At 39.4% G+C, this 12327-nt stretch overlaps 1 protein-coding gene across 1 annotated transcript in view; it reads right to left on the minus strand.

Annotated features, from left to right (window-relative positions):
* The window catches only part of CDH2 (cadherin 2, type 1, N-cadherin (neuronal)), a 325309-nt gene that overhangs the window by 19374 nt on the left and 293608 nt on the right, over positions 1-12327 (minus strand). The window contains exon 15 of the mRNA XM_006835040.1: positions 1692-1856. Coding sequence (XP_006835103.1) covers positions 1692-1856 — 165 coding nt within the window. The remainder of the gene's footprint in view (positions 1-1691; positions 1857-12327) is intronic.

Here is a 12327-nt window from a genome sequence, read left to right on the forward strand (position 1 = left end):
TGAGCCGCAAAATCTGGACATAATTGATAAACGAGGAAAAGGCATTTTGTAGTTTTTGCCTTTCATTAGAAAATAACCTATTACCTATTTAAGAGAAATGAATACATTATGTTCAGAAAGCCGCATATATTTTATGAATGGACCCTTAGTAATGTTTAGTTTTTATGTTGTTGTCAAGTGCTGCCAAGTTGGCTCCGACTCATAGTGACCCTGTCTGTATAGGGTTTCCAAGGAGCAGCTGGTGGGTTTGAGCTGCTGACATTGTGGTTTGTAGTCCTGTGCTGATCTTCAGTTGTTATAGAGATAGATAATCGTTCCGATTTTGTTTTAAAACTTTTTCTACAAGCTTTAAGTATATCTAAAAAGTTAAGGCAGGTTGGTTATGTACAGATATTTTGTTGTTAAGTGCCTTTGAGTCCGTTCCAACCCATAGCGACCCTGTATAGTGTTTCCGAGGAGCAACTGGTGAGCTTGAACCGCCGATCTTGCAGTTCAAATGGCTTTGCAGTCTGGCATATTAGCCCACAGAGCCATACCAAGATACTGCTATTTCAAGGAAGTCTAGGAGTCTTATCAGCACATGAGTGAGGCCTTATACAACAGATATATTCCACTTTGAAATGCAGTGGAACCAATTCTGATCTTGGAGCTATTTGTGAGTGAAGACATGGCCAGAAAACAGAAGGGCAGCCATACACTCCCAATCAATATCAATACACAGCACTCTAGTATATATGATATAGTAAAACATTCAAAAGTAAATTACAGTAAAGTACATACAGGATCAAAAGAAAAGCATGTTATCATTTTACTTTAACATTTGTGTATTAAATGTAGCCGAACTCTTGGTCAGTAATGAATAAAACAATGTCATGATAATTTTGACAGTGAAAATCATATATCCGTTATACTCAACAGAGAATTTGCTTCCTCTTAAAAAAGCTCTTAAAACTCTTCAACTAGACAAGTATTTAAATCACTTACATAATATTTAATTTAGCTGCTCTTCCTACTAATCTCATTTGATGGAACTCTAGTCGTTTGGTAGGCACTGAATTCTCATCATTTGTGATTTTCATAGAGCACTGTGTGAGCCAAATTAAAGTGACCTATTATAACATTTATCAGTGATTTGGTTGATGTTAAGTGCAATTGAGCTGGTTCCGACTCACAGCGACCTTGTATGGGGTTTGCAAGGAGTGGCTGGTGATTTGAACACCAGATCTTATGGTTAGCAGTCTAGTGCTTACCCTACAGAGTCACACCAGTGCATTCTAATTTCAGGTGTGAATCAGTCTGAACCGAATTACAGTAAATCAGAACCAATTCTATTGCATTTAACAACTTAACAAAACAACATAATTTTGCTAGCTTACTTATTACTTATAATCGAGGAGAAAAATCCTTCTTGGAGATGCTGTGGCTAATAGAAAACAGGTGATGACTATAATTTTACAAATGCAGAAGAGGAACTGGTAGATCTATTTTGTTCTGTCAGAGCAAATAACTTTATTCTCTTTTACTGAAGCCACACTTATTTTCATACAAAGAAAAATTTAAGAAATACATGTGCATTTTAAGAGATTATTTTGCTACATTCCAAAGAATTTGCGGCCTAAATAGACCTAATAGCATTAAAAAAGAGAGCGAGACAAAGCAAAAGACCCTGTAAACAGAGTCTGTCACGTTACCTCATTAATGAAGTCCCCGATGTCCCCAGGGTGAGGGGCTGCGGACCTGACTGGATACTGAGGTTCTGCGTGGATGGGTCTCTCATCCAGTCGGCGAATTCCAACAGGCTTGATGGCATCAGGCTCCACGGTGTCAGGCTGCTGCAGTTGGCTTAAGTCATAGTCCTGCAAAAACCCAAAATTAAAAAAAAAAAAAAAATTATACTGACTGGAATCCTGAGGAAAAGGCAAGTGAGAACAAAGAGGGAAAATGACAATATATACCCAAAATGCACACAAAGATGAGTGAAATGTAACATAATGGAAAAGTTCCCACAATGATTTTTTTTCATGTTATGATTAAATATTTCCTTCACACAGAATTTGTGTTTGTGTTTTTGGTTTCTGCAGTCTGTGTTCCATCTGCTTTACGATGGTCCTCATTTTCCATTGGGTTATCACAGCAAGATGAGGTACCATTATAAAGTGAACAGAAATGGACTAGGAAGTCTAGTCGTACCAAATATACTAATACTTGAATACTTAAAAAACAAACGCAATGATGACAGTGCTTTTTCCTTTCCCCTAAAGGAAGGAATTAGACTCTTAGGGCCATGGATTCAAAGACACCCTTCACGTCTTCCTTTCATCCATGGTCCAGAGCAGAAGTCAGCACACCATGGCCTGCAGGCTCAGTCTGACCTGTGGCCTCTTTTTCTCTAAGAATGACTTTAACATTTGAAAAGTGTTATAAAGAAATAATAAAACAAATATGAGCATGCTTCAGAGGCTGTATGAGTATGCGGTCTACAAAACCTACAATATTTACTATCTGGTCCTTTAAAGGAAAAGTTAGTCAATCCCTGGTGTAGTCGTGTTAGACTTGGGAGATTCGGAATTCTCCTCCAAGGCAGCTGCATGAGAATGTCTTGGACAAATAGCCTGTCCACTTTCAGAGACGCAGAACAGAAGTCGTGAACAAGACAATGAATGCTCTGTGCACAGGTTGGACCCTCAGGACTATTTTCAGCTTTCCCATAAGCCAGCTGGACAGGAACATAGAAAGAAACTGACCATAATGGAAGACTACATCACAATTTTAGGGTTGTGCAAATACTTTGGAGTTTTCAAACCTCTAAATTCTAGTGATATAAAATGCCATATTATCAACTTAACCAAAATTAAATTAAAATGTCAGGTTAATACTGACATTTATAGAAAGTACAGATTTTGTGGGACTCTTCTGAGTTCAGGTTTCTTTGCGATACCCACCCAGAACAGCTTGAAACCATTTCCAGTATCAGTCCCACAAGTGGTTTTGATTTATCGAATGCTGGAACATTGACCATGGTGTGGAAATATTCTCAGTGTGTTGGCCTATGTTCATTCATTCAGTCAGCGCAACAGCACTGTATGGTTTTAAGTTTTACTATCCCCACTTAGGAAATGAGAAAACTGAGTCTCAAATGTCTAGAATCTACCAAGGGACAGAATCATCTTTGATTTCACATCTATTAGGCAGCAAAGCCTGAGCTTGGTTCGTTTCATGGTTATCTATGAAAGCAAGACAAGTCTGAGTTGTTTCGGATGCCCGGTCAATTCTAATTCATAGAGCCCTGTGGGGCAGAGTAGCATGGCACCACAGGGCTTCCTAGGCTGCCATCTTTCCAGGAGCAGATGGACAGGCCTTTTCTCTTATAGTGTCTGGTTTAACTTCCCAACTCTGGGTTAACAGCTGAGCATTTAACCTTTGTGCCACTAGCTCTTTGATTTCACATCTATTAGGCAGCAAAGCCTGAGCTTGGTTCGTTTCATGGTTATCCATGAAAGCAAGACAAGTCTGAGTTGTTTCGGATGCCCGGTCAATTCTAATTCATAGAGCCCTGTGGGGCAGAGTAGCATGGCACCACAGGGCTTCCTAGGCTGCCATCTTTCCAGGAGCAGATGGGCAGGCCTTTTCTCTTACAGTGTCTGGTTTAACTTCCCAACTCTGGGTTAACAGCTGAGCATTTAACCTTTGTGCCACTAGCTCTTTAATCTGAGGTATAACGCTGAATTCAGAGAGTAGCAAATGAGATAGATGGGTGTCAAGGGCCAAGAGTATGAGGAAAAAATCACAAAAGGCTCTTCTTTTCTCACTAATGTTATCTAACAAATTTTTGAAGAATGATTTATCATTATTGTAGGGGCTGAACTGAGTCCACCCAAAAAGTATGTTCAATATTTTAACCCCTGATACCTGTGAATGAATCTTTTAAGGACATAGGATTTTTGCATATGAAATTAAAGATCTCAAGTTTAGATCATTCCAAATTTTACATGGGCACTAAATCTAATTACTACTGTCCTTATAAGAGAAAGGAGTGCTCACAGATACAGGAACAAAGGAGAGGAGAAAGTAACGTGGAAATGGAAGCAGCGATGGGAGTGAGGCAGCTATAAGCCTAAACCACCAAAAGTTAAGTAAGAAAGAGGCATAGCACAGATACCTTTCATATTGTTTCCTATAACACCTCTACCAGAAAAAAGACAAACAACCCAACTGAAAAGTGGGTAGACGGCATGAACAGATACTTCGTCAAAGAAGGCGTTCAGGTGGCCAACAAACATACGAAGAAATGTTCTCAATCATTAGTCATTGGTGGTGGTTGTGTGCCATGGAGTCGGTTCCGACTCATAGAGACCCTGTACAGGGTTTCCGAGGCTGTATATCTTTACAGGAGCAGAGAGCCTCATCTTTTTCCCGTGGAACATCTGGTAGATTCGAACTGCTGACCTTGTGGTTGGCAGCCCAATTCGTAACCACTACACTACCAAAGCTCCTTCATTAGCCACTAGAGAGATGCAAATCAAAATAACAAAAATATATTATCTCACATTAGTATTAATATCAAAGTTTAAATAAACAAACAAGCAGAAAACAACAAAAGCTAGTGAGGATGTGAAGAGACTGGGTCCCTCCTATAATGCTGGTGGAACTGTAAATGGTACAATACTGTGGAAAATGGTCTGGCACTTCCTCAAAATTTTGGAAACAGAAACACCGTATGACCTAATATTCCTTCTACATGGTATATATCCTCAAGAAATACAAGCCATGACACAAGTAGATATATGCATACCAATGTTCATCACAGCACTATTGACAATACCAAAAAGGTGGTGGAGACAGGCTAAATACCCATCGATGGAAGAATGGATAAACAAACTTTGGTACATACACCTAACAGAATATTATGTAACAGTGAAGAATAGTGATGAATCTGTGAAATGCCTCAGAAAATAAATGAACCTGGAGAACATTATGCTGATTGTAATTTAGCCAATCACAAAAGGACCAATACTATATGAGAACTCCAGTGTAAAATCTCAAGAAAAGGCTTTCAAGATAAAAGCAATGTTCCACCACAGGTGGAAAGAAAAGAATAATTCACTAACTAAAGGGTTGTTGTTGTTGTTATGATGTGTGGAGTCGGTTCTGACTCATAGCGACCCTGTACAGCGTTTCCGAGGCTGTAAATCTTTACAGGAGCAGAAGGCCTCATCTTCCTCCCGCGGAACAGCTGGTAGTTTCGAACTGCTAACCGTGAGGGTAGAGACGTTAACTTGGGGTGAAGGGAAGGCAATAAGGTGGAGGTTGGCAGAAGAATGAAGACAGTTGAAGACTGGAAGGTTATACAAGGGTTAAAGGGGATAGTGAAAAATAGTGCTGTATATACAACTATGAAATAATTGTTATGCAGGTAGATATATGGACAGATACACAGGCTGAGTGGGCACGGAAGGAAAGGAGGGGGGAGTATACTCACAAAAATATAATGGTTTGAAAGAGGATATTTATACATGGGTATTTTTTGCTGGAAACATACTTAAGAATGTGGTGGAGTGTAAAGGAGGCAAAATGATGAAAATTTCTTAGTTATTATTAAACATCTTAAGGAAAGAAGTTGCTGGGTCTGGTGACTGAGTACCATAGTCTCGGGTACCATGGTCAGTTGGCATAACACAGTCTACAAAGAAAATGTTCTATATCCTGTTTTGGTCAGTAGCCTCTGGGATCTTAAAAGCTCATGAGTGGCCATCTAAGGTTCCACTATTGGTCTCTCCAAGTGAGGAAGAAAGAAAAGTGATGAAAATTGAAGTTGCTTGCAATCAACTAGTTCAGTAGACCAATGGAATATGTAAACATCTGTCACCATGACTCTGAGACCAGACGAACTAGATAGTGACTGGCTACACCACTACCAACTGCTCTGAAAGGGATCACATTAGATAGGTCTTGTATAGAGTGGGAGAAAATGTGGAACAAAGCTCAAAATTATATATATATATATATATATATAAACAAAAAACTGGGCTTACTGGTCAGAAAGAGACTGGAAGAAATCAAGACCATGACCCTTGACTACTCTTCAGGTCTGGAATGGAACTTTATCTTCGTGGCCCAATTTTCAGTCAAGCACTAGATGGGTATATATAGGGACAGCATCACTAGTGAGATATGCTCACCATGGAACTGTCAATCATTCAAGAAAAAAAGGGCAACATTTACCTAAGACAAAGTTGAGAATGGATGGGAAAGAGCAGGGAATGGAAACAGAGATGACAGGGAGGAAGCAGGATAATTTGTTGCACGGAGGTATTACAATCATTGAGATGAATCAAACTGTATGCTTTGTTGAATGTAAAACTGATGACCTTGTCTGTAAACTTTCACTTAATTCACAATACAAGTTTGTTTCTTTAAAAAAAAAAAAAAAAAGAATAAAAATTAAACTTAGCTCGGCTTGTTGAGGCCCTGTGATCCTGGTAATATTCATCTAAAAGGGTTCCTTACTAAGACAGCTGACTAACCTAACAGGTGAATAATTGAAGTGCTGTGATGGACAGGCTCTCAGGTGCACAAATACTAGGGTAAGCCAAAGTGCAATGTAAACTTGGTCTGTCACAAGGGCGAGGGAAAACTGGCTTTAGATTGGAACCTGGAACAATCCAGGAGCTAATAAGGAGGAAGGACTATCTTGGGAGAAACAGCGTGAGCAAAGGCATAGGAAGGTTGTTGTGTCTTCTTCAGTTAAGATTATCTCACGTCATCCTCACAAAGCTCGAGTGCAAAAATCTTATATAAATGTGCTCTGTTATAAACTTTGCAGAATTTATCATTGAGATTACTCATAAAACATCTTAAAGTAAAGGCATAAAATGATTTAACAAATGTGAAAGCCTTAGAAATACTAGAATGCTACACAAAATAAAAAGGAATTTATTTACAGAATTTTGAATGCTTCCACACTAAGAAGACTGGTTTTTCAGGGCAAGTTTAATTGTAAAACTACCAAGCATAATGCAGTGGTGTTAACCATGAATAAGTATGAGTTCCAACAATTACTGAAGCTTTTCTGTAGATTTGGGAAAAATAGATGGTAACTACAGTTTTGACAGTTAATAAATATTTCTACCCTGAGGGTGAAAATATTTTATTAGAACTCTGAATTGCATGAAAATAAATAATTGGATCTTTTGTCTCTGACTTGGTGCCATAGTCTTTGATGGTCCTCGATACATTTATGTGACAGTTCAGGGAGACAAAGATGAGAATATTGAAGGAATGCCTCTGGTGTTACCAGAGACAGAAGAGGCATGTGAGCTTTGCTCAGACTACTCCTTACCTGTAAAGAACTTCTTTACCTTGATGTCTTATACAGCTTACACTGTATCCAGAGGTTGCAAACACAAATAATGCACTGGACCGTAAGGTTGGCTTAAACCACAAGATCAGTGGTTCAAATTCATCAACCGCTCCTCGGAAACCCTAGGTCTTTATGAGTCAGAATCGACTTGACAGCACTTAATGACAACAACAAATACAAATAGTGTTTTAAAGATTTTGCTTTTGTGGTGAGTTTCCAAAATTCACACATTTGATTATTTTACCTGCAAATCAAAAGATCTGGGGGTGGAAAAGGAGCGTACATTCTGACATTCCGGCTGATAGCAGCTGCCACCTTGGACAAGGACAGCACGGACACCTTGCCCACTTCACTTATTAGTAGTGTATGTTGTTGTTAAATACCATTCAGTCAGTGCTGACTCATAGTGACCCTGAGAGGTCTCCAGGGCTGTAACTCTTTGTGGTAGCAGAAAGCTTCATCTTTCTCCCACAGAGAGGCTCAAATTGCTGACCTTGTGGTTTGCAGTTCAGTAAAATCCTGTGGAGTCACAGTGTTCTCTGATAATGCACACACAACATATTTCTATAACAGCATGCTAATTTACAGCTGTTTTTTTTTTTTTTTTTTTTTTTTCCCGATATTCATTTCCTACTATCTTAAGAACCAGAGAATAGGAATAGTCTGGAGACATTCTTCGTCTTGTTCATCAGTCCTTCCCATCATCAGTGTGCCCAGTCCCCTAACAAGTACTCTTGTTTTAAAAAAAAGTATTGAATGCAGTCCTTAACTATGATATTCATGTCAAATGTTCAAAAGGGGCACCAATCCATGGAGCGATGAGTTAGATGCCCTTACACTCTACAGAAGGAACTACAGTGGGGCTGGGCTTGAAGTGGGGATGGGGAAGTGGAGGCATTGAGAGTAGAGAGAAAAACCCCACAACCATAACTGAGAACCACGGCTAGAGTAAGCCCCAGACTACTGGAAGTGAGTCTTAGTCCTCAGGTACAATGGTATCTACAGAGGAAGAAATTCCCTAATTTACAGATAGCTAGAAACTAGGTCACAAAACACTGCTTAGAGTTTCTCTGTGTTGGCTTCCCCTTGTCTATTCCAAACATGGGCTATAAGAATCGGAATCTGGTGGTTGTGGGGCAGGGTGCACAAGTCCGTGGGTCACTGGGACTAGTTTTCCTGTTGACATCCATCTGTGCTATATGACAGGGATCCTGTTCTAGGGTCTAATTTTAAGCCTTTGATAAGTGCTCGGCCTATGTGAACCTCCTAAATTATACATACTTAAAACCCCATAATGCTCTACTTAAACACACAAATTACAACATGTAGCATGAGAATTACAAAGAGAATTACAGAGACTAAAAACATTTTCAAGGTCATTAGGTTCATGGCTTCACTTGTGCAGATTATAAAGAAACAATTCAAGAGAGAATCTTTATTTGGTTCCTAAAATTCTCCAGATAAAAAAAGTAGATCTGAGAAGTCCCTTATGTTTGCCAACCTGCACAGTGTTAGTGTCCTAAATCAATGTAACTTTCAAAGGAAGGTAGAGGGAAAATCTTAATTGAACCATGTGCATCTGAACCATGTGTTTCTTGACAATGACCGTTAGAAGCAGACATGGGATTGGGCTTTTTATTTCTTTACTTATCTCTTTTAGAATTTGCCTTTTAAGAATATTAACATTGAAAACTACTTTTAAAAAAAGGTCAATGATTTTAAATGCCTTCAGGGTCCTACAGTTCTGGGAGAATTAGTCCCAAGTTAAACCAGCAGCTAAAACTTTGGTTCTACCTTTTCCTGTTGAATTTATTACTCACATTGATTTATTATCAGTTCAGAAAATGATACCACAAATCTACTACCTTCGGACATTTGGTTACCTTTAAGTAAAATGCTACACCAGAAGAAAATAAAGTTCTAGAATCCCAGGGAAAAACTTTTAGAAGGCAGCACTGCAGGTCAAGTCTATAGAAATACACTACCAACCCTATTCATGGAGCCATGAAAGCATTTATTTAGACCTCCCCAAGTACGTGGTTACAAATCGGGATGTGAACCGCAAGGTCAGCAGTTCGAAACTACCAGCTGCTCCGCAGGAGAAAGATGAGGTGTTCTGCTCCCATAAAGATTTACAGCTTCAGAAACCCCGTACAGGGTCGCTATGAGTTGGAACCGACTCCACGGCACACAGCCACCAAGTACGTAAAAGAATCCTGGTGTGGCGCTGTGCGTTAATGCGCCAAACTGCAAAGCCGTTTGAACTGCAAGGTCAGCGGTTCAAGCTCACCAGCTGCTCCTTGAAAACCCTATACCGAGTTGCTATGGGTCGGAACCGACTCAACGGCACTTAACAACAAGTATTTAAAAAGTGCTTATTGGTGTCAAGCAACCCTGGTGGCACAGTGGTTTAAGCATGGGGCTGCTAACAGAAAGAATGGCAGTTCAAATACATCAGTTGCTCTGCAGCAGTAAGATAAGGCTGTCTGTTTCCATGAAGATTCACAGTCTCAGACACCCTGACGAGGAAGTCTGTTAGTCAGGATCGCTATGAGTCAGAATCAACTCTATATCAATGTTGTTGTTTTTGGTTTACTTGGTGTCTGTCATTTGTAGTTTCAGCTTTGAGAGGGTGAAAGAAGGAAACCAACATTTCCCTGTTTCCCATTATCTATCAGAATTATATTAGGTATAATTCTTGAAGATAGTAGCTCATGAAGTGGTATCTCATATTATCCAAGCAAAAATCCTTCCAGGTGGATACTATTTTCCCATTCTAAGTACTGTGGCCCGGAGAGTTTGATGTCTTACCCAAGGTCACTGTTTCAGTTACCAAAAACAAAAAGCAGAGATTATTTCCGTCACATTCCCAGTGAAACATTTCATGGGATAGTTTGCTGAGGGGGAACATGCCAAGGATGCAAAAAGGGGAGCTTATAGTTGTGTTGTTGTTAGGTATCAAGTTGGTTCTGACTGATAGCGATCCTACACATAACAGAACAAAGCATTACCTGTTCCTGCTCCCTCCTCACAATTGTTAGGTTTGAGCCCAAGGAGTACAACATAGCTATGGTCATTTAGAGATCATCTCAAGAACAGATTTTGCTTAAGATAATTAAAAAATAGAAGCAACAGTATATTGGCAAGGAACTGGCGGAGGTTCAAGCCAGATTCAGAGAAGGATGTAAATGAGGGATATTACTGCTGATATCCGATGGATCTTGTCTGAAAGCTTTATTGACTATGCAAAGGCTTTCGACTGTGTGGATCATGACAAGCCATGGACAACGTTGTGGAAACTAAGAATTTTGGAACACTTCATTGTGCTCAGGAGTCCTGGTGTGGCTCTGTGGGTTAATGTGCCAGACTGCAAAGCCGTTTGAACTGTAAGGTCAGCAGTTCAAGCTCACCAGCTGCTCCTTGGAAACCCTATGCAGGGTCGCTATGGGTTGGAACTGACTTGACGGCACTTAACAGCAACAACAATTGTGTTCATGATGATGAACCTGTACATCGACCAAGAGGCTATTCTTCAAACAAAACAAGGTGACACTGAATGGTCTAAAATCAGTAAAGGTGTTGAATTCATTAATCATACTTGCTCAATTTATATACTGTGCAAATAATCCAAGAAGCTGGATTATATGAAATAGAACATAGCATCAGGATTTGAGGAAGACTCATTAACAACCTGCAATATGTAGATGATACAACCTTGCTTGCTGAAAGCAAAGGGGACTTAAAATAGTCACTGATGAAGATCAAGGACCACAACAACCTTTGATATGGGTTGCACCTCAATGTAAAAAAAAAAAACAAAAAAAATTCTCACCATGGGATCAATAAGTAACATCATGATAAATGTTGAGAAAAGACTGAAGTTTACAAAAACTTCATTTTTCTTGGATTCAACATCAACACTCGTGGAAGCAGCAGCCAAGAAATCAAACAATGTGTTACATTACGTAAAGCTGCCATGCAAGATTTCTTTAAAGTGTTCAAGAGCAAAGATGTCAGTTTGAGGACTAAGACAGGCTTGACCCAAACCATCAAAGATTTTTTTTTTTTTAACAGCTTCACATGCATTTGAAAGTTGGTTAATGAATAAGAAAGACCATAGAAAAATTGACTCATTTGACTTGACAGCATCCGTTTTTAGAATTATGAATGCGCTGATGGTTCATTCTGTTTTGCAAAATAATGAATCTGGTTCAGAGATTGGGAGAGTTGAAGTTGTATCATGATTTACTTCCTATTGTGAAAGTATGGCATATTCTTTTAGGACAAATGCAGTAAATGCAATTTAATTAGATTTCAATCCACCAAAGACCTTTCTAAGTGGGTTGAATTGCATAGTCAATGGTTCAATCTCACTAGCCGCTCATTGGAAACCCTATACAGGGTCACTATGGGACGGAACAGACTCAACAGCGTTTACCAACAACAACAAGAATCTCTTGGGCCCCAGACTTTGTTACTGACCTCATCATGCTTTTAGTCTGGTGTCTTCTAAAAGTACATGTTTAAAAATAATGAAAATTTAATGAAACATCTAACTTTTTGCTAAATGTATGGAAAATGTTAAGAGTGAGTAGCTGAGAGAGTTGTTGGCAGAAGTGAGGGTGGCATGCAAGGAGGCTTTATGATCTAACAGCGTAAGAGGGCTTCAAAAAGATCATATTGTTTTCTAAGTCTGTGATTTTCCTCTTAATATAGTGGTTACGAATCGGGCTGCGAACCTTAAGGTCAGCGGTTCGAAACTACCAGCCGCTCCGCGGGAGAAAGATCAGGCTTTCTGCTCCCGCAAAGATTTACACCCTCGGAAACCCTGAACAGGGTCGCTATGGGTCGGAACCAACTCGACGGCACTTAACAACAACAACAACAATTTCTAATTTCCTGTCTTTTTCATGCAATGCAAGTTATAGCCCTATAAAGATTAGAACATATCTTAACTCTCCTAACTA

Source organism: Chrysochloris asiatica, unplaced genomic scaffold, assembly GCF_000296735.1.
Source record: "Chrysochloris asiatica unplaced genomic scaffold, ChrAsi1.0 scaffold00015, whole genome shotgun sequence".
NCBI classification, from domain to species: domain Eukaryota; kingdom Metazoa; phylum Chordata; class Mammalia; order Afrosoricida; family Chrysochloridae; genus Chrysochloris; species Chrysochloris asiatica.